This window comes from Phalangium opilio, unplaced genomic scaffold, assembly GCF_054372755.1.
Source record: "Phalangium opilio isolate 3A_F unplaced genomic scaffold, DU_Popi_V2 ptg000043l_1, whole genome shotgun sequence".
In the NCBI taxonomy this organism is placed as follows: domain Eukaryota; kingdom Metazoa; phylum Arthropoda; class Arachnida; order Opiliones; family Phalangiidae; genus Phalangium; species Phalangium opilio.
In genome coordinates, this window is record NW_028324167.1 from 1,665,592 (window position 1) to 1,688,794 (window position 23,203).

General features: G+C 39.3%; 1 protein-coding gene and 1 long non-coding RNA gene across 4 annotated transcripts; both read left to right on the forward strand.

Annotated features, from left to right (window-relative positions):
• Positions 1-150: 150 nt before the first annotated feature.
• LOC149677307 (uncharacterized) lies at positions 151-5,543 on the forward strand. 2 transcript variants are annotated; one of them, XR_016366411.1, is made up of 4 exons: positions 151-792; positions 905-1,078; positions 5,207-5,328; positions 5,442-5,543. It is a non-coding gene; the product is annotated as an uncharacterized LOC149677307 (long non-coding RNA). The 2 variants fall into 2 exon arrangements; XR_016366410.1 differs by having other exon boundaries at positions 5,207-5,515.
• Positions 5,544-8,593: 3,050 nt separating this feature from the next.
• On the forward strand, positions 8,594-12,965 carry LOC149677308 (uncharacterized). Of its 2 annotated transcripts, XR_016366412.1 has the most exons (5): positions 8,594-10,736; positions 10,811-10,980; positions 11,046-11,098; positions 11,451-12,282; positions 12,356-12,965. XR_016366412.1 is itself a non-coding variant. In XM_089837442.1 (4 exons), exons 1-3 carry the CDS (start codon positions 10,544-10,546, stop codon positions 11,052-11,054), a joined length of 372 nt encoding a protein of 123 aa, XP_089693568.1. In that variant the 5' UTR covers positions 8,594-10,543; the 3' UTR covers positions 11,055-11,098; positions 11,451-12,965. The 2 variants fall into 2 exon arrangements, 1 of the variants encoding a protein (XP_089693568.1); XM_089837442.1 differs by having other exon boundaries at positions 11,451-12,965.
• Positions 12,966-23,203: the final 10,238 nt, after the last annotated feature.

Consider the following 23,203-nt stretch of genomic DNA (forward strand, 5'->3'; position numbering starts at 1 on the left):
CATGGTGAAATATACTGTACCTAGCATTGATGGCGGCCATTTTCCAATATGGCGACCAAACTATCGAACACAGAGCTGTAAAATTTTTCTATGATGCTCATGTGGCTCCAGTGATAATGTGTACCAATTTTCATAATTTTTGAAGAAGAATGTGGAATACATTGTAGCTGGCACTCCCGGCGGCCATTTTCCAAGATGGCGGCGAAAGCTCTTGCTCTACAGCAGGGGACTTTTAGTATATTTTTTGTTGGCTCAAAAATAACACATGTACCAATTTTCATCTTTATGTTCAAATGTTCTAGGTCAAACCCTAAAAGTCCTGGGCTATAGGGAGGCTAGACGTTTCTCGTAACCCTAGCTGATCGCCGCGTATATCCTACAACCAAACGATGATAATGGAGTAGTGATTGGTCTCTATGTGGAATAGACGGAAGACCAAGGGATGGTGGTGTTCGAGGCCAGTGTAAGTGCAGACTGGTGTCAATGTGGGATTGGCAAAGAACAGAATATGGTGCTGTTGGATGCCAGAAAAGTACCAGACTGGTGTTTATGTGGGATGGACGAAGACCAAACATGGTGGTGTGAGAACTCAAGTATAGAGTAGCTAACGGAGGGAAATACAATTTTCCAAATTTCTGTGAACTGTCAATGCGGTCCGGAAATTGGGAACACGTTTGCTCCGATACGCAAACTGCGAACGGGGTCACGTGGGTGTAACAACGGACAGACAGATAGACAGACACACAGATACGGCCGTTACAGAGCCCCTCCTGAACTACGTCACACGGAGAGGTAAAAAGAAAAGCTTTTCAATTTCGATATGTGATTTTATTTTTATTCTCGGATTAAGTGACCACAAAATTTGACAAATGACAACAAATTTTAAATATTTTATCCAAAACAGGTGACAACGTGATTGGAATAACATTTTGCAAAATTTTAAACTCCTTCACTTTTCGAATGGCTCTTTCAAAGTGAATTCTCTTTCCAGCAACGTCTTTACTTTTATTTACTTCGTTCTCTGCAAACTGGTCTCGATGTCCTAAATAATCTGGGATTACGAGATTGATTTTCCGAGGTTCTAAATCTTTTTTATGTCGAAGCCCCTATCAGCCATCACAAGATCGCCTTCATTAAGATGGTCGATTACCCCACAATGCTTCACCATTTTTTTGTCTGATCTTCTACCCGCGTAGACACTGGAAAAATATGTTAGGTGGCCATTTGGCCCAGGCGAAATCCCAAACAAGGCTTTTGCGGTGTTACTATGTTTATATGAACTGAACCTTTCGCGTTGACCGTAGGGAGAAGATGGCTTTTCAATATAAAATTCGCTGCAATCCAAAATAACTCACAAGTTAGGGAAATGTTCCTTTATAATTTGAGGCGTCTCTAAGTTAACTTCTTCCCCTGAAGGCCAAATGGGCAAATAATTAAGTTTCTGTGGTATTAACAAAATCCACGTATTCAGGATTTTTGATATATATCCTTGAGAAACGTTATATAAGTCTGCCAAGACTTTCTCCGGCAAATTCTTTCTTAAGCGAACAAGAATAATGAAGAATTCTTCAAGGGGATTTAATTTTCTCGGCTGTCCAGATTTGCTTAAGGCTGGTTCATAAACATTTTCAGGATTATGTGGATGTTTTCCAACATATTTCAGTCCAGAAGCTTCAGGCAAAAAAAATTGGTAAAAACTCCATAGATGTGTACAAGATGGGAACCCTGTATAGTACTTAATATCAGCGTCAATAAGCAACTTAAGAATTGGGAACTTTTCTCGTCGTATTTTTTTGAGTACCTTTAAATTTTTTGTTTTCAGTTCCTCTTTGTTTGGGCTGCATATTGAGAGCAATGATAATGGTGTAGCTGAGATTTCAGTACTTCCTGACAAGGTTACCCCACTATTTGTCTGTGAATCTTCAAATTGACTTGTATTTGAAGATATGGGGCTATCAAACGTAACTGTCATTTGTTTCACTTGAGTTTGGCTGCTAGTAGAAATTGATTCATTCTCTTGCCTATAAAAGACACAAACGTTCCGGTTTTTACCCAAATGCCTTAAGGCTCGTTTACATGTGCGCGAGAATTAAGCTTAAAGCGGAGAGTAGAAGTTGAAAGTCGAATCTTTTTCTCCCGCAAAAGAAAATCGCGTCTGCCAAAAGCGTTTGTTCCCGCTGCTCCACCCGCTCCTTCGTTTACATACGAGCTGGGCGGTAGCATGAGCCTAGATTGCAGAGTTGCCTTTCAGCCGGAAGTAAACAACTAAAATGGCGTCGACTGTCGTTAGTTTGCTTCTGGTTAAAAAGAAACTATTGCTTTTGAAAAACATTCGATATTTATAACAAAAATAGAATGGAACGTCGTTGGTGGGTACATCCTATATGGAGATATAGAAACAAAGAAGGCTATTTTCGCCTTTTGGATTAACCTTATTTGATATAATTTATATATATTTTCTCTACTTGGGCTTGAGAATAATGTTGTTTTAATTGTCTAGCTTAAATGATGAGGAAATGTGATTACACGTATTTCAAAAATTTTATCTTGTTGTTTTCTTTCTTTTAAAGACATTCTCAATGGTGGTGCCTAGGCCTATTTCGCGAGATAAACAAACGCAAAAATATCAAACGATATTCGGTCCTTGGCTCTTATTGGCTTGGAAAATCACATGACTCTTTGCGACAAGCAAACATGAGCTGAAAAATCTACCACGGCAGATCGGAGCTTATTCGGAACACCCGCTTCATCTATGAGCAACAAGCGCGACTTAAAAAGTTCTCGCTTGTTTGTAAACGGTACGCCTAGGGAACGCAAACCCCAATACACCTCATCTCTCAGCTTTACACTTCGACTTTTTCTATTTCTCGCGCACATGTAAACGAGCCTTTACGTAACGACTCAGACGAAATTGCTTTTATACCTGGATCAGTTAAATCACCACTAAAACTTGACGAGCGATAGGACGGAGGGTTCGTATGTAGCATAGCGTTTGTAAATTTGGTGAACGACGTCGGTAGGGGCCTAGAGTGACTCATTAATAAATGGCACAACGGCTTCAAAAGGGAAAATGGCCGGGAAAGGCCCTTTAGTTTCAGACCAAGTGTTCGCGGCTTGGTCGTATGAATATCGCGACTGAGACGCTCATTCTCGAAGGTCTCGGACCGGGGCCAAAATTGACCAATATCTTACATTGTTCTTTTCATTAAATATGCAATAATATCTCAACATTTAACTATACTAGGCGAGGCCGCGAGTGTACCATCCATGGTACCGCGTGTAAAAGAAGCCGTCAGCGTGGGGCCAAGGCCCAAACACGAAACCGACTATAACGTAAAACCGAAACAAATACGGTTAATTACAGTTCAAAAAGGCTAAATACCTTTCGGGGAGTCTTTAAAATGACTGGTACGTGAGAGAGAATTTCTCGGCACCAAATGTGTCCCGAGAGAGAGCAATTAATCAGCGGTTCTAGGTACCTTTAAGTGGCGCCGCGAAGACGCGAATGTCCCAACTTTCCAAGTATAGATACAATACAAAGAGATAACAGAGCAATTTAAAAATATAGTTCAAATGGTCTGAACCGACAAAATGAACTGAAAATGCTCGAATAGCGTCAATTTGGCTCTGAATATGAACGAGACCAAGCCCGCCATGGCATCGTAGAGGGTAGAGCGATCGGGACGGCGCCCAGTGAATCCCTGACCAAAGAAAATTAACAATAAGCGTTTGCCAGTCCGCGAAAATGGAATTGGGGGGATTGAACGCCTTAAGGCGTTGCCACAAAACGGAGGCCGCTAACTGGTTCGTCAACAAGACCCTTCCAGTTATGGAACATAAGTGTCGGAAACGGTGCCATCTGTCAAACACACCCGCTAGACGGGTTGAAAGCTCAGGCCAATTACGTTGCCAGAAAGTGGGAGTATTTCCCAGGTAAACCCGGAGAAATTTCTGAGGGGAGGTGGTTTTTCACGCGTTCGAGTGCTAATTTTGAATAGCGCGCGCCAAATAAATTATTGAAAATCTCGCACGCGCGCCGAGAGAAAAGCGTTTGCCTCATTTTCTACGTCATGAGCCCCCCCCCCTCTAGTGCCCACCCGCGCGAATTTTTATGATATAAATGTGTTTAAAATCAAAATGCCTTACTGAAGGCTACAGTGGAATATTCAGGAAGCGTAAGCCACCAATATCTAAAAATTACTTTGCTCTGGGTTTTATCTTTGCCCTTATGAGCAGATAAAGGGTGATCATGCAATAATCGATTGGCTTCTAACCTTAACCGAGGTGGTAAATATATTTTCTTAGGTTGATTTCTATCTGGTCCTCTATAAAGAAGATTATTTTTCAGTTCAAACAATTTATGCCTAATCGGGTTTGGTTCTAGGAAGGAATTTAGTATAGCGGAAGCAAAAGGGTCTTCCCTTTGGGATTTTCTCACATCTTCCAATGTAAACACTGAATATAACGATCTAGGACCTGGGGGACGTATCTGACCTTCAACAGAGTCACTAGAGGAGGTTGAGGAACTATTACTGGTAGAATTTCAACTTGTGTTACTACTAGTTGGATCCTGTAGACTAGTAGATGAGGAAGGGGAAGAGCTAAAATTAATGCTTAAGACGTTTATCGGTGCTCTCGATAAAGCGTCAGCTACCACATTCTCTACTTCCTTTGTTGTATTTAATGTTAAAGTCAAACGTTTGAAGGTACATGGCCCATTTAACTAGGCGAGAATTTGGTTCCCTAATATTGAACAGCCATTGCAAAGCTTGATGGTCAGTGAGAACTGTGAACTTACGACCTTCTAAAATGGGTCTAAATTTTTTAACTGCCCAACAAATAGCTAAACATTCTTTCTCGCTAGTGGAGTATCTAGTTTCAGCATCCTTAAGTCCAGTACTAGCATAAGCTATAGGGACTTCAATATCATCCTGAATGTGGGATAGAAGGGCACCTAACCCTGCGTCACTAGCATCTGTAGTCAGGAAGCACGGGGAATCCCTTCTAAAGGAAGCCAAAGGCGGAGCCTTACATATTTTTTCCTTAATTTTATCGAATGCCATCTGCTGTTCAGTACCTCAATTAAATTTCTGACCTTTTCTTTTAAGCTTATTAATTGGAGCTACTTTCTGGGAATAGTGATTAATAAACCGGTTATGCCAACCTGCCATCCCTAAAAATCTTTGCACTTCCTTAATATTTTTAGGAGGAGGGAACTTCTTAATGGCTTCTATCTTAGAAGGGTCAATATGCACTCCTTGTTCATTAACTATGTGACCGAAAATAACTGCTTCTTTTTGAGCAAACCGACATTTCTTTAACTGAAGGGTGAGACCCGCTTCCTTTAATTCTAGAGGGCCGGTAGGCCCTTCTAGATAAGATCCCACACCCTCCCATAATGTAAAATGAAAATTCACAGATTTTTGCCGATTTTCCCATAGGAATAACATGGGGTTTTTGGTGCTCCAGCACATCGAATCATTTAAAAACTAAAGCGAAGTCAAGTTTCGGAATACTTTTAAATTAACAAGTAACTATTCAAGGTGTGCCTTTTTCGAGTTTCATCCAAATTAATTAAGTCTAAGTATGTTAATTTAATTAAAAATGCATTACCTCAAAAGATTACTCTACAGCAGACGACGCTAATTGCTCTGCAGTAGACGACGCTAAATTGCAATTTCACCGCCTTGAAACTTTAACTTGATATTTTTCAATAACTATAACACTAAAATTTTAAAAAAACTTCACTGGTGGGTCTAACTTTTGTTCAATTTTGTGTCTCGGTTGAAATTCTTTACTTAAGATACCTTCTTTTATTTATATTTTAGATGTTAGTTTCGACCAAGGCTTAAGTTGCCTTACTTAGGCAGATTAGTGAGTCCATGGATTAACTAACGCTATCCCTTAGTTAATCCATGGTGAGTCTATGTAATGGGTGATTGTAAAACCTTTGAAGGACATATTTAAGGGTAACCAGTGTCCAGACATTAATTCAAATATTTTATTTATCCACTTCTTTAGTTTAGCAGACGCCTATCAATGGTGAATTAAGTTACCAATCGCCTACCAAATTATTTAAACTTTCCCATATAATTATGACTGACACTTGGTTTGAGCCAATACGCTCACGAACATCTTACTGCATCCTCGAATGAATGACGTTATAGAGGCAAAAAATTATTTTATAATAGATTAATACGAATAAAGACTGAAGGAACAGATATTATATAAAAAGGACTTGGTTTGCCCAAGCCTTAAAAACAAGAGGATAAGAGTTTTTCCAGTTGACTGAAGCGCGGATATTTTTTTTTCATATAATTTTAAAGACAATCCGTATTTTACTACTCTTTAGAATTTAATTCAATCTGATTTTACTGGTAATGGGACATCCTCTCCAGGTTGTGGGTCAGACCAAGTTAAAGGTCAGATAAAGTAGCAGATCTCCCAATCCTGGTAGCCAAACGCCAAGGACCGAACTTATGCGGTAGGACGTGGCTTTTTTCGCCACTGAATATTCTCCCATCGATGAAGTCATCAAAAGTGAGCAATCTTACAGAGATTGAAGACCACATAAGCAACTCCCGACTACAGAATATTCTAGACAAGCATGCAAAACTGTTAACCCCCGGGTTGGGCAAACTCAAGGGCGTTAAAGTCCATGCAGTAGCGTCGCTAGGGTTTGAAATTTGGGGGGGGGGGCTAAATCTGGGCAAACTAGTTATTATAAGAACTTACTAAAAAAATTGCATAAGAATGGGTTTATTGGATAATGTGTAAACCTTTAAAACCATAAATTTTGTGTCAACGTGAAATTATTCGTATATTAAAGATAAACAGCCTTTTATTGATAAAAACGGAACCAATTATGAAGGATTTTCACTCGTCTTAAGCTTATTTTTAGTTCTGGTTAGCTTTTAGTCCACACTATTGGGACTCCCTTCGAAAGAACATGAAATATTTTACTTGTATCCATCTGTTCTTTTCTTCAAAATTGTACTGTTTGATATTGAAATTCATCTCTGCAGAGATGAAACTTGACGAATCTATCATTTTAATTTTTTATATATTGCTACAGAATTTTAGGTTGCTATAAGCAATTTTTGGTAGGGTTTACGGATTTGGGGGGGGGGCTAACTTTGGAATTTGGGGGGCTATAGCCCCCCTCCCCCAAATATGGCCTAGCGACGCCACTAAGTCCATCTGCATTTAAAGGAAAATGCTGTGCCCAAATACTGCAAAGCACGAACGGTCCCTTACGCTTTAAAAGAAGCCGTGGAGGAGGAACTCCAGCGGATGGTGGAAGCGGACATACTAGAGTCAATATCATTCTCAGCCTTTGCCTCCCCCATCGTTCCTGTCAAAAAGCCTCAGAAGGATAACAATGGGAAACCCCAAGAGGACAAGTAGCATTCAATACGCATTTGCGGGGATTTCAAACTGTCACTTAACCCTAACTTAGATACTAAAATATACCCCCTTCCCTGGGTAGAAGAAATATTCTCAAAACTAGCTGGATGCCGGTACTTTACGAGGCTTGATCTAAAGGACGTATATAACCAACTGGAACTGGACGACGCGTCTCTCTAGAATTTACCGTAATTACCACGTCGAAGGGTTTATTCAAGTATAAACGTCTACCCCAGGGGATATCTTCATCCTCAGCTATTTTCCAACGTCATATGGAAGATCTTCTTAGAGATCACGTGGTGGTTTCGGCATTCCAAGACTATATCTTGCTAGGGGTGCGCACGGAAAAAGATCATCTCAAATGCTTGCATGAAGTATTAACAACCCTATGAACAATTGATACTGGAGAAGTGCAAATTCATGCAGCACCAAGTGAATTTTTTGGGCCACCATTTCGACGCCGAGGGTTTACACCCCCAAGAGCCAAAAATGTAGGCCATCATGGAAGCGCCAGAACCCAAGAAGGTCGAACAGCTACGCCCCTTCTTGGGTTTACTGAATTACTACACTCGATTTCTCCCTAACAATGCCACTACACCAGCTCCTACATAAAAATGTTCGTTGGGTTTAGTCAACATCTCAGATAATTAAGAATTAAATTAATAAAAATAAAGAAAAATTGCAATATCGGTACTTCAGTCAATTTTTAACGTCACTCTCATCGTTTGTTTTTTGTGTCTTGGTCCGAAACAAGACCTATTTTAATCAACTAGGCTGTGAAAATAAGCGCCTTGCGCTAGCGGGAGTAGTGGCTGAAATGGAGAGCCGCGATACATAATATATAGACTATTAGATCTGGAAGACTGATATTAAGCATGTTTAAAACTAGTTTTTTTGTATTTTTTACTGTTTTTTCTACTTGTTTAAAACAGTTTAAAACAACAAATCGTGTTTTACACAATAAAAAACACAACTTTAAAAACAAACAAAATTCTTGCCAACCCGGCTATAAATTACAACGTTAATCATGTGACCATTAATGCCCTTCTATCGCTGTTGCGAGCTAATGGAATGAATTTACCCAAGGATTCCCGTACTCTATTAAAACTCCAAGTTCAGCTAATGTTTTAAATATACAAAATGGTGAATACTTTCATGCCGGATTTAGTGACGGTTTAGAGGCTTTTTTAAGTGTAAGACCAGATTGTGACAGTGAAATCTCTTTTGCCATTTCCAATTTTTAAAAGTAATGCTAAACACTTCTGGCCCATATTGGCTTGTGTGTTTAGTTTTTCCTTCGGTATGATAGGTAAGCCTTTCGTGGTTGGTGTTTTTTTGTGGGGAAGTGAAGCCCGGTAATTTGAGAGAGTTTTTGTTGCCATTGATTACTGACTTGCAAAATTTTAAAAGAAATGGGTATGAATTTGAAAGCAGAAAATATATCTGTAATCTTACAGGACCCTTTATTCTCGACACCCCGGCTCGAGCTTTTGTAAAGAATACTTAAGGTCACACCGGTTTTAACTCCTGTGACAAATGTACAGTAAAAGGAAGTAGACATCTCAGTCGAACGGTTTTCATTGATGAAAACTTTCTTGCGCCGATGAATTTCATCATTTAGTTGGAGGCATGTCACCCCTCTTGGATTTGAATATAGGCATGGTTCGACAGTTTCCATTGGACTATATGCACTTAATTTGTCTTGGAGTGATGAAAAGAATAACAAAGTGTTGGTTAACCATAAAACTTTATGCTAGAATAAGTAATTACTTAACTGAACGTCTCTCTGAAAAACTCCTGCAGTGTAGAAAGTATGTCCCGAGTGAATTTGCACGCAAGCCACGAGCTATAAAATATATTAAATTGTGGAAATCCACAGAACTTAGACAGTTTCTACTGTACACTGGACCCATAATTTTAATTAACATTCTGAAAGATGACGTTTTAAAACATTTCCGGTTGCTACACTGTGTCATTTATATTCAATGACACCCTACTCTGCATAAGTAATATGCCGATTATGCTGGAGAACTTCTTAAGATGTTCATCAACTTGTCGAAAAACTTTTATGGATTGGAATTCATTGTTATGAATGCCCATGCTCTCTCTCAAGATGTGAAGATGTTTGGCCCGCTAGATGCGTATAGTGCCTTCCCTTTTGAAAATCACTTACATTTTATAAAAAAAAATATCTGAGAAGCCCAAATAAACCTCTTCAACAACTAATTAAAAGATTAGAGGAATCAAAATGTTTTACAAAATGCCGAGTTCCAAAAGACATAGGTTTAAAGAAACCGATTTTAGTAAATTTTCCTTTTTTGCCCCAAAGTGTTGAAACATTTAAAAAACTACTAGCTCCCAAATTTCTTGTTTCAGTTTCTAACGGAGATAATTGTTTTCAGTTGGAGTCTGGAGAGACTGTGCTAGTGAAAGCAATTTTTAAAAATATGGAAGGACAAATATCTTTTTGCGCATCTGTTTGTAAATTTGTTAAAGATTTGTTTGACAATCCACTTCAATCTTCCAAATTAGGAATATTTGTAGGGCCTTCATCAAGGGAAAGTAACACTTTCAGCTATTCAAGTTTAATAAGGAAATGTTTAGTTATCCCTAATGATAATTTATTTATCGTGGTTCCTTTATTACACGATGCCTAAAGATATATTTTCCACAGAAATTTTGTATATTTTTTTGCTGCAGTCCTTCAAGGCATTTTAATGCATTCATTATAGATTTGAAACCTCTTCATTTTGATTTTTGCGACCTAACTTCACCTATATACTGTATTTAATAATGTTTTATTTAATTTTAACTGGTAAAAGACTATAGTACTGCATGGTTGTGAAGACACGAGTGGTTCCTGTGTTTTTATTTATTGAAATAAGTGTTATTTCTCACAACTCTGTAGAATCATAGGATTATAAGACATGTCCCATAAGTTCACCACTGTTACATGAGCTTGTCTTTGGAGTGACGTAAAGCAGCGTCTTTTGACCCGCTGTCTAATTAAATTTTAATACAGACAGAATTCGGCATTGGACTGCAATTGGGAGGGGTCAAACTTGTAGAACATGCCTTTTAAACTTATGGTTGATTTTTACCTTTCCTAAAAATGTTATTATCTGTTGCGTATTAGATGTATGCCATAGTGAGCTTTGTAGATGAGGCAGGGGCTATGGATATTGTGCCAGAATCTTGGTGTATTGACAATAGCAAATGCTATTGGCCAACTAAATCTAAAAGCAGTGAAATATCTAAATTGCAAATGCTTTGCCAACCTCCAGCATCGAATTGGGAAGCATTGAACGTCAAAATTCTTGCCAAAGCCCGTTAGTATATAATATTGGGACGGGATTTAAACTTGAGTGCGATAGTAGAATAATAGTTCATTTATCTCCCGAAGCTAACTATGATAAAGCGAGACAAATATGCAAAAAGCCTCAGTATACGTCACACTTGACACAAGAAAAAGTAAGAGAAACCGCGCTTATGTTAGTGACTATGAGAGTGACATTGGAGATGGAGATGAGAGTAACAGCTGTGACTCTGATCATATTTCTGAGAAAAATTCTGGTGAGCCCACTTCATTTGTAAAGTTTTTACTTACTCTCAAAAATAACTTTTCCATAAAAATATAGCAATGGTAAAAGAAAAAAAGAAGCTCAAGAAAAAAGAAAGGTTTCCTCAAAGGGTAAGATAAGGCCATATAAAAGTTCATTATTTTGAAAATTTTATAAAGTTATCTTAACTAATTTGAAAAATCAAGGATGATGGGGGTATAATGCGTAATCTGAGAGAAATCTGCGCGCTAGCTGTGGTAGAGCTCATATTCGATGGGACGCGAGAAAATGGCGGGACAAGGATGACGGTATCTGATGTAGCCTGCCCGATAGTTAATCCCGAATACCCCCATTTTTAGCGTTCCACCAGACGTGATCGCTGCACCGCAGCTAGCGCGTCAATTTCTCTCAGATTACCAATTTGTTAAGTAAACAACTGATCAGAGAGTCTAATCACTCAGATTTCCTGTACACCGATTACAGATGACCTATAATTGTTTTATCACTGTGAAAGGCTGGGCTTTCAAATATTATGCGTAATAATTTTAGTATAGTCAAAGGTACAGCCGTATACACCGATTACTTGGAGTGAATTGCCCCATGGATTGATCCAAATAAGTATATACTGTATTGAAATTAGAGAAACAAATTACATGAAATTTAAATTTTTCTCTATGGTGTTGCCGCCCGAGCCGCCTGGCGGTGATTCTGCAAATTTTGGACTTATGGGAGAAGTTTCCAGACCCTCCGCTAGGGACACTGAATAGATATAAGGCTAATTGTAGTACTAAATGTGCTTTTTTACTAAATAATTTCATTAAAACATGTATTCGTTTGGAAGTATACAAACGAAGGGAAAATAAATAAATGGGGTGTAAAGCCTAATTTAATTTTCTCCGAAACTTCACTAATTCGATTTTTGGTAAAACAATTAAAGTCCAGTAAGCCAGCCTTTTTAAAAATTTTATCTGGGAGCTTTTATCAGTCCTTCAGCCGAGCTAGCTTTTGCTGACCCGTTAGCCGACCACTAACAAGCCTGGTTTGCAAGCCAACCATTAATAATCCATATAGCCGACCCTGAACAATCCTGGTATGCAAGCCAGCTATTAATAATCGATATACCCGACCATTTACAAATCATGTTTACAAGCCCAACATTTAAAGACCATATAGCCGACCCGTGACAAACCAAGTCTGCAAGCCAACCAATAACAGTCCATAAAGCCGACCATTAACAAATCTGATCCGTAACTAAGCCACCCATTATAAATCAGTTAAGACGACCGTAAACCAACAGCAAGTCAACCATAATCTGGTAAGCATGACAACTATTAATTTTCCGTTCATGTTTCCGATGTTTATACACATCATCAATCCGACCATTAAAGAGTCTGGTCGAGATAGCAACCATAAACAGAGTAGTAAGAAGACGGCGAAATATACTTCTACCGACGGAAAAGCCGCATGAAGACACGAAAAATAGTCGGCAAAGTGAAAGAAGCCGACTTGTAGATAATGTTATCCACAAAACCGATTAATTGCAGAACATAATCCCGACCTCATTTTGGAAATCCCGAAAATTTTCCGTGCACGTTTGAAAAGGCTGGGAAACCGCCGGACCGACCCATTTTCGGGTAGGACATTTCGACTGTCAAAAGGAAAGTTGACAGAAAGGATTTTCTGGACTTAATAAAATGAACCAGCTTTCAGAGATACGAAGAATAAGGCAGGTTACTGCTGCTGTTCAGCAACACTTTGCTGAGGTACAACCAAGTCGAGAAAGAGAAAATGTATGCCAAGAAACTGCGAGTCCTTATGAGTTTATACAACGTGATACGGAAGTTTCAGAGAAGTTTTCAATTGAAGAACGCGGTTCGGGAAGTGATGAAAAATATGATAATGATAATTTATTTTTGATTGACTCTGATTATGAATTTAGAGACCACTCAGGTTCTAGCTCTGAGGAACTTGTCATACATGACATGAAAGACGAACTAAAGCAGTATTACTCAGGAAGCGATACACAAGCTTTTTAAAATATTGAAACCATATCACGAAACTTTACCATTGGATTCAAGAACACTTCTCAATTCGCAAAGTCAGACTTCTCTTTTCGTGATAGTTTGGAAAATGGACAGTACTATCATAGCGGTGATGAATGTGGTATTAAAGGGAAACTTAAGTGTGGAGTTAGTAAAAAAGATACATGTACCCTAACTTTATTGTTTAATATTGATGGAACTCCGGTTCATAAAAGCAAAAATGGGCAGTTTTGGCCTATTTTAGACCTTTGTTTCGAAACTAATCACGAAAATCCTTTCATGGTTTGAATATTTTATGGCATAGGTAAACCAGATTCTCTAGATTTGTATATCAATAGATTTGTTGGAGAAACACGTCAACTATTTGAAAGTGGACTTTTTTTAATATCACTCAATACAAAATAAAATTAGGGCCTTTTGTTTGTGATGCTCTGGGAAAATCGTATTTAAAATGTTGTAAGAATCACAATGGCTATTTTGGTTGTGATTATTGTGAAACGAAAGGGAATTATAAGGACAAAACTATATTTGACCAGCTAGATGCACCTTTAAGGACTAATGAACGATTTCGTAGCAAATCTCAAACATAACATCATTTATCAGACCGAACTTCTGCTCTGGTTTCGGCAGATCATCCTGTTTATAGTTTTTAGGGGTGTCTTGCCGGATTTTCTGGTAGACCATTTTCAGTTACTTCACAGCGCTATTTATTTACTGTGTCACCATAGCCCATCGACTGATATAATTAACTACGCGGAATCCATCCTATAACATATTGTCGGTAGTGCTGGCGACATTTACGGAAAAGTCATTAACGTCTACAATATTCACAATTTGATACGTCTTCCTGGGCATGTGCGCTTATTTGTCGGTTTAGATAACTTTTCCGCTTTCGCGTTTGAATCTTATCTCGGTAAATTAAAAAACTGGATAGAAGTCCCAATAAGCCTTAGCAGCAAGTACTAAACAGACTTTCGGAATTGAATAGTTCCGAAAAAATGCAAACTCTGAAAAGAAACGAAAAACAATTCGCAGGGGCGTCGAGAGAGGGGGGATATTCGGTCCATTTTCCCGGAGCCCGTATCTCTAAGGGGACCCGGCTGGGCCTCGACCTTTGTTAATTCTAGTCGATAATGATTGTGAAAATTTAAATGATTTTAAAAATGTTATCTTCAACTAGAGCTTAAACAGTAAAAGTTATAAATTGAATGAATAGTGGTAGTTTCATAAATTGGGCCCTCTCTTAAAATGCTCTCAGTCCCTAATTCTCCCCTTTTCCCACTAAGCATGAATCACTGAAAGTAAAATATAAAACGGAGGTTTAAGTTTTGCTTCTCACGGGAATCACCCTAGGCCACGGAAAAACTTCAACATTTTACAGTTGTTTTTTGGCTGTGGACGATCGGGCAGACATAAATAGACCATAAGCAAATTAGTCATATACCAACAGCTAGACATGCGAGTCGGTAATTTACCAAATGCCGCGTAAATTACAGATTTATATATCACCGTAAATTTAGAATGGTAATTTACCGGTAAATTACAAAAAAGTCTGTTAAAACATAAAATACCATAAGTTACGGTAATTTTTGTCATTTCAAAATTTTAATCGGTAAATTACCGGTAATTTTTAAAAATTACGGTTATTTCCCATCTCTACCAACAGCATTCTGACTTCAAAGTTAAAAATAACTATGGGTTTAGGCAAAGTCGTCTGATAATAACGGTTTAGGCCTACCCTTGCAGACGACGTTGGACGGAAGCTAAAAATTTTAAACCTATGGTTTATGCTCAGTCCACTGCCGTCGCGTAACTACCTTAACCCCAAACATCTAGTTCTTTCCGGTTGCCACCCTTCCCCCTTTACGGGAAGAAATAAAAGAGAAATTTCTATTGTCTCAAAACGCATTCGCATTCACACACGGGTACAATGTAGTCGTGATAATTTTTGCTGAACCTCGTGGTTCAGACTTCTGTTATAATTTATTTTTAATTTTGTTAATAAAGTCAAAAAGTTTTTGATTTATCAATATGTCTGTTAAGTTAAGAGTAAAAGTTAGTCTCCAACTAAGGACGATCAGATAGCGGCACAACCAAGAAAGATCCTGGATAATATGTTTTTAACACTTAGCGTTGTGACTACGGTCCTCCTTTATAAGGATTGACTGAACGCCTTGTACGCGGAATCAACTCTTCCGTTACAATAGTTATCCGGACAAAAAATAACATGTATTAATATGACAAGCTTCGCCTGGGACCTGCTACACCGTAAAATGTTCTGACATGCCATTTACAGTCAAGGTTTAAATAAAATTTTGTGCACTTCATTTAAATTATGCATATCTTTACTACGTTACAATATTGATAATACCTACAACAGGGCCATTAGAGCTGCTAAGAAGGACTCTTGGCGGACCTTCTGTGAGCAAGTCTCCAATGTCCCTGCTACGACCAGGGTCATTAAGATTCTAGCACACGACAGCACACATCGACTTAATACTATTAAGCTGCAGGAGGATGTGTACACTAAGTCTGGAGCGGAAACTCTCAAGCACATGCTGGAGGTCCACTTTCCTGACTCTACTTTAATCAATCCAACAAACCCTGACTCTCCCTACCCCGTCCTGCACAGGGCTAAGAGGGAAGACTGGCTTGTAGCCAGACAGGTTGTCACGATTCCCAAGCTTCGGTGGGCTGTCAACTGTTTTGAGCCCTACAAGTCTCCGGGACCCGATGGGGTCTTCCCTCTGCTCTTGCAGGAGGGCTTAGACCACATCGCCTCTCCGCTATGCAAGATCTATAGACTTTGCATTGCTCTCGGTCACATACCTCGTGACTGGAAGCGCTCCAGGGTCATCTTTATTCCCAAGCCCGGGAAGGCTTCCTATCTCGAGGCGAAATTATTTAGGCCCATATGCCTGACCTCCTTCTTCCTCAAAATTCGGGAGAAGCTTGTGGACAGGTACATTAAAGACGAGGTACTTTCGGTAACTCCTCTCTCTTCTTCACAATTCGCTTACCAAAAAGGCAAATACACTGAGACGGCCCTTCACGGCCTTACGAATTGCCTGGACAGGGCATTCCAGTTTCAGGAAATTTCACTGGCCGTCTTCCTCGATATTTAGGGGGCTTTTGATAAGGTCTCTAGCTCGGTTATTACTGAAGCTGTTAAGAGATTTGGCATCAGCCACACTCTTGGCCGCTGGATCAAGTCCATGCTTACCGACCGCGAGGTGGCGGCGTCCCTCCCTAGGGGTGACTGACTACCAGCAGGGGCTGTAGCTGCTTCGGGTATGCGGACGATGTAGCGATAATCTTTACCGGGAAGTTCCCGGATACTGTTACCGCACTTATGAGATCTGCTCTCTCTAGCGTGGAGCAATGGTGTCAGGCGGTTAACCTCACTGTTAATCCTGATAAAACTGTCCTTGTTCCATTTACGATGAAGAATACCAAGGATCTGTTCAATGATATCTCTTTCTTTGGCCAAGTCCTGACAAAGTCCTCCGAGGTGAAATACCTGGGGGTGACCTTTGATTGCAGACTCACATGGAAGCCGCATCTTGATCGGTGCATCAGCAAAGCCAAGATGCTTTTCTGGAGGACCAGGAGCTCTGTCGGCCAGACTTGGGGCCTTAACCCCAAGGCTGTACACTGGCTCTATACTGGGATCATCAGACCCATATTATCCTACGGGGTGCTTGTCTGGTGGACAAGGGTCCGGCTTAAAACGGTGCAGGCTGACCTGCGCAAGCACCAAAGGCTAGCCTGCATTGGTGTTACGGGGGCCATGAGATGGACCCCAACTGCTTCCCTGGAGGTTCTCCTTGACATGCTCCCTCTTCATCTCTTCAATGAGGAGGAGGCTGTCACATTAATGGCTGTTGGATTCCAAGACTTTGGGATTACAACCATACGAAGCTCTTTCGGGAGTATGCTGCACTTGAGCTGTCGTTAACGATGTGCTCTGATAAAACCGTTACCAGTTTTGACTTCACTAAGCCGTTCAGCACCCACTTTCCCAGTCGGGCCGAGTGGACTAACCTACTGTCTCTTGGCACTGGGGGTGAAACTATTTTCAAGACTGATTCCGGTGCTGGTGCCGGTTACTACTACCAAACCACTAGGGTCGGCTACTCAGTTAGTCTGGGCACCTATGCTAGTGTGTTCCAGGCGGAAATTGCCGTGATCTGTTACTGCGCGGATTACTGCCTTAACAAAGGGTTTACCGGTCGGACTGTGAAGATTTACTCTGACAGTCAGCCGCCTTGAAAGCGCTAAACCAGTATGAGATTACTTCTCAACTAGTGCGCAGTTGCCTCGATCGACTGGCGTCCCGCAACAGGGTCTTGTTTTTTTGGGTGCCAGGTCATAGCGGATATCATGGCAATGAGCAAGCCGATAGATTTTCCAAAAGGGGGGCGGAGGCCAAGTTCTTGGGGCCTGCGCCGGTCCTCCCTATCCCCTACGGGTACGTCAAACGGAGTTTGCATGACAGACTGACTGTCATGCAAAACCAGCTTTGGTTTAACATGGAGGGCCAGAGACAAACAAAGCTGTTTGTCAATGGCCCCTGTAGGTCTCGCGCTAGAGACGTTATTGCGCTCAACAGATGGGATATTAGGCTGGCAATCGGTCTTCTGACCGGGCACTGTCGGCTCAATAGGCATCTCCATGTGATGGGCCTTGCTGACGACCCTCTCTGCAGGTCGTGCCGGGAGAAAGAAGAAACATCCGCTCACGTACTGTGCGAGTGCAACTGCTTTGCCTCGCTCAGACTAGAATACTTTGATTCACACACTGTAGAACCTTTGCGGGTCTCCTCTATCACGGTGGAGCAAATTCTCCGCTTCGCCGCGGCTACGGGTCTCTTCAAGACCTGATTCAAACAACTTCATTTGAATCAGGTCTTGGAGAGGCCTGATTATGAGGGTGCACAATATGCCTCTGGCATCGGTGCTAGGGCGGGAGCCCCCTCTTTCAATAATAATAATAATAAGTATTACATCGAGAATAAAAATTACGAAAGTCTCTCTATACACTACAAGTTCAACAAGAGACTGCCAAGAAGTATTCTCGACCAAATTGACTATTTGTATGATACTAAAAAAAACAAGTGTTCAGTGATTATCATTTATGATAGAAGCTACGCCTCGTATTTGCAGGTTTTGCGATTTGTGGAGACGGGACAAGCTACACCTAACAAACGGATCTACACAGTGAAAAGCGCTGAGTTTATTTTGCCTGAATCACCACAGATTGAAGATTTTTCCAAATTGTCATTGGACTTTCTGTTAAGGGCCTTCATCGTCTACTCTTATGGCATTTCTTTTGCAACAGTTGCCGCCACTTGCGAAACATTTTCCGTTCTATTTCAAAAATGAAATAGGCATGCCATCTTAACAAGACTGTGTTCTCATTACAATAAATCTTAACAATTAATCAAAAACAAAAATATCAATTCACGATTTTAATGTATATAACTGTAAATCTAAAATGAATAAATTATCTTTGAAAGTTTAAATTTCAACTAAAAATTAAAACCCTATTGAAATAAAACTGTTTTCACTTTTATAACCACTAATCGCATTATAAATGTAAGTTATTCTTTAAACAGATAAAACGTTGATGATACTTACATGTACTCTAAGTTGAATAAACATATTAAGTTTCATCTTCAATGTTCGTGCTGGCCTTATGTTGGCTTAAGGGACTGTTTGTTTTTTTAGTGCGTCGACTAACGTTTTGCATATTTCGTTCCTCGTTTTTTTAGACTTTGGAACGCCAACTGTTAAAAGACCTGAAAAAACCGTTAATATCCTTTCAGGTATTTCTGTAGTATGACAGAGTACTCAAGCCTGGCCCACAAAACCCGCATAAAAAATAACATGGGAGATAGGGGGTTCATTGATTTCATTTAATTCAATGTATTCCTATTCTAGGGATGCACCGATATGGGTACAGCCGATATATCGGACGATATTATCGGCTCATAAAAAAATATTATTTCTCCATGAATATCGTTTCCAAGAGTAGAATCAACATTATTAGGACCATTTACGTTTTTACTTTGTTTTATTAGAGACATGTGTCACATTTCTTTCGTTTAATGTGGTACCGCTACATATTTTAGCCTTAACCGCCTTCCTTAAAAATGGTGTGGTCTAAGCTAAATCCTGGCTTGGTTTTTAGTAAAAATTCAGCTCCGTTCTTTGTTCAACGAGAAGTAGCGTTAAAAGCAAACTTATGGACCACAAGTGAAAAGTTCAAAAGTGTACATTAGTGACACCAAACGCATTAGAGAGCGTCAGTGACGACTTCGATTGTTTCTGGGAGGTATGGGAAACTAGAGAAACTACTTACTCATAGTCGTGAACAACGGTATAAAACTGAGATTGTGGAAAACCTTGCATTTTTAAAGGGAAATGTTAAATAGTGGGATTAAATTTGTGTCATGTGTTTCAATTAGTATTCATTGAGTACCTTAAAAATTTTCCCGAAAATATCGGTTTTCATGAAGCTGATATTAGCCGATACCGATATCAAAAAGATAGGCCGATATATGGGTCCATCCCTATCCTATTTCATTAAGAGCTTGTAACTATGGTTGCAAAAACAAGGTTTCTAATGGCTTTGACTAAGTATCGAAGGAACCATTATCCCCTACTGCATTTCATTAATACATTAAAATCCTGGAATAAATACGGCATAAGTAATACTCTTCAGAATAAATGTAACATTAACAAAATGATAAGTACACCTAATGCATGCTTTTAGGTGTTCCAGTATACAACTTAAACATGTAAGCAAACTTTTAAAGTGCTTTGATAGGACATAAAACATTTAGCAAAACACTTGGGAAGACATTAAAGCCTTTAGCGACTAACAGCATAATTCCTTGTTCTCATGTTCTATGAAACACGCTTGGGAAAGAAACTCGAATCAAAATTACTATTGAAGACAAAATCCTGGATTTCAGATTCTCGTTGCTACATGTAAGAACTTAAAAATATTCACGGACCAATTGGTAAATAAGCGCTAATTCGAAAGCTTTCATAGAGAATAGTACGGCCACGGAGCTGTATTGTAGAAGGAGTAGAGACTCGTAGCTTCCCCTCTTCTAAAAAAAGCTAGACCTTATTTGTCCAAAAAAAGGGGGTATGAATTTTTACCTTCCCTTCAAACCTAGGCGAGCCCATGTAATCAAGAAAGATGGCCGCGAGCTACGGACGTTGAGGAGCGTTAAGCCTCCGACTACTCTATTACTTTAGGGATATTCTGCGACCCCACTTGCTGACCCCCATTCTGTTTATACGCCATACGACTCTCCATTACGGTTTATACGCCATACGACTCTCCATTACGGTTTATACGCCATACTGGGAAAATCTTTTTAGGGTTTATAGAGAAACTGGACAACCATATTTTCATCCCCCTCCCCCCATTTGTACTGCAGGAAAAATATATTTCAGAGGCGAAAATCTTTTTGGGTTTATAGGGAAAGATATTTTTTTCACCGCTAGATGTCGGTATGGTCAACTCTATTTGATGGAAAAAAGATTTCCTTCGGTATTCGGGTCGTAGAAAGAGACTTAAATAAAGAGAGAGTTTCTTTAAATATTAAGAGAGAGAGAGTTAAAGGGCTAAAAAATAATTGACGTTCCTCTTTCATTCGAAATTCTCTCTTTTCTTAACAATAGAGTATTTTTGGGTTATTTTACTTGACAATAATAGGTTTAGGGAAAGTAATTTATGTGTTGTCAGTACCCAAAGATCACCTTTTATTCGACTAAAGTTTTTATTTTGAATTGAAGGTCCCCCTCTAAATGTAGGCACTTCAACGATTTACTGACAACTAATAATTACCGGTCCTCTTTAATTTTCTTCACTGTTTACATGATGATAAATTTGAAAGAGGCGTATTTTTAGGGGATAGCAATTTATCGCTTATAGGCAACTGTTCCTTTTATACGAAATAATAACGTATTTGCTATTTATTGTTGACATGATTCGAAGAAAGGTACTATTAGGCAATTAATTTTGCCAACTTCAACATGTCAAATCTAGAGTAAGGAGTAGCCGTAGAGGGTGCGAGGGAGGGGTTAGTTATAAGAGAGTATAAATACGGAGTTGAACTCTAGTTGTAGGTAATAGTTTTCCAGAATACGTCTTGAGAAACACGCACCTATCGACAAAAATATTAGAACCTTCCGAAATTATGGACGCGGAAGGTTTGATTTGGTAATTGGAGGAATTAGCCTGTTGTAGGCCTTGGCCTATCAAAAAAAATATATAGATTTAATTTTTTCCTATGTCATATACTATACGTCGATCCTTTGAAGAGTTTTCCATTAGAAATACCAACATTTCTAAAAAACGCGAGTTTCGGAGTTCTAGAAGGGTTCGTAGAAATAATTCGATTTATGAGCGCCGTTAAACTTTCGCCGAAATCTTGCGAAACGTTAGAAGAACTAGAGACTTTACATAGTTTTATACCGCAACCATTCAGATCTTTATACGAACACAGTATAGAAGAAAGACGTTTAGAATTAAATGAAAACTTAACACTCGAGGAAGACTTTATGAATTCGCAGTATGACAGGGATATATTGAAATATCTCGAAGAAAATAACAACAAACTAGAAGCAGACGCGATAGAAGAGGAACCAATGAAATCAACGTGATTGATCCGAGCGATGACGAATCGATTTGGGAAGTTGAACTTTTACCCAGTTCTAGCGAAGAGGACGATATTGCCTACAACCAAATAGGAAGAGGGGTGGAACCTTCTTTGATAAACGAATTACTTTGTTGCCAAATAATAAGTCAGAATCAAAAATACATTGAACAATTTAGATTATACGGAAGAGAATTAGTCGTTAAAATAACGGACGATATAATGGAAGGTATTCGGAATACAGTAGATACTGTTTTGGCCATGGCCGTAAGAGACCGGGGGGGTTTTAAACCTTTCAATTTACTTTGTCACGATCGAAGGGGAATTACCCGTATAGAAAATGCGGATGTATTCTGTTTACCATGTGCCTTGGTTGTCGCGAAAGCGCATTGGGAGTATAAGAATGACAATACCAACGATACGTTTATTAAACGTCATTGGGAAAAGATTAAAAGACCGAGGGTCTCTAATCCGTTACAGAAAGACGAAGCGCTCAAGCTTTGCGTCAAAGCGAGAGTTAGACCTAACAAAGATTGCGGTAGTGCCGAAACCCTCGTTAAATTTCGAAATTGTTTAAATCAGTTTTCCATATTAATATATAAATTCGAAAATAACGTACCGATATTAACATTGGGGGAAATTGACGACGAAAGACCGAGGTTGTTTCTCTTAAACGAAAAAAAATCATTATAACGTGATAACGAACATTAGACCCCTTTTTGGACACGACAGATTTAGTTCCTTATTGGCAATATCAAAATCATCAATGTAACGATTTTTGTTATAGATGCATGAGAGGTAAACTTGGCGTAGGCGAACATCTAAATTGCGACAGTTGTTTAAGAGCGTTTAGGGGCGAGGAATGTTTTCAAAGTCATTTACAAGGCCCTAAACCTCTTTGCGGAAAATTATTCCTCTGTTCGTTATGTTTTAAGGTTATAGATTATAGCAAAAGAAAAGAAAAACATATCTGCGGGGAAATGTATTGCAACGTGTATGGAAAATATCAGGGTCCCGACCATCTTTGTTATATTCAAAAAATCAAAGATACTCAGATTTTAGCTTCGTCCGCGAAGAAAAGACAAACTAACCCCAGTAGCACATGGGCTCCACAGTACAGTCTTTTAACAGTCCGTGTGTTCGCTAGGTGTCCTAAGAACTCGGGACTGATAATACACGTAAACACAAGCCGCAGAGCAATAATGTAAACAGTCCATTATTATTACTAATTTTAAAAATCGGTTGACAGTCCTCCGAATGCTCTAAATTTAGCCGGTTTTGCTTACTCTAGATTATATTAAATCAGGCGCGACCAAGTTTTAGTCTTGTTTTGAAACATTCCGCCGGCTTGACAATATTAAGTCTCGGATTTTCAGTGTTAGTCTGGTTATGAGACAGTCCGCTGGCTTCTCAATTTTAACTCTGGCAAGATCAAGTTTTAATCTTGATATGGGACAGACCGCCGGCTTGACTATATTATGTCTCGCATTTTCAGGTTTATTCTAGTTATGAGACAG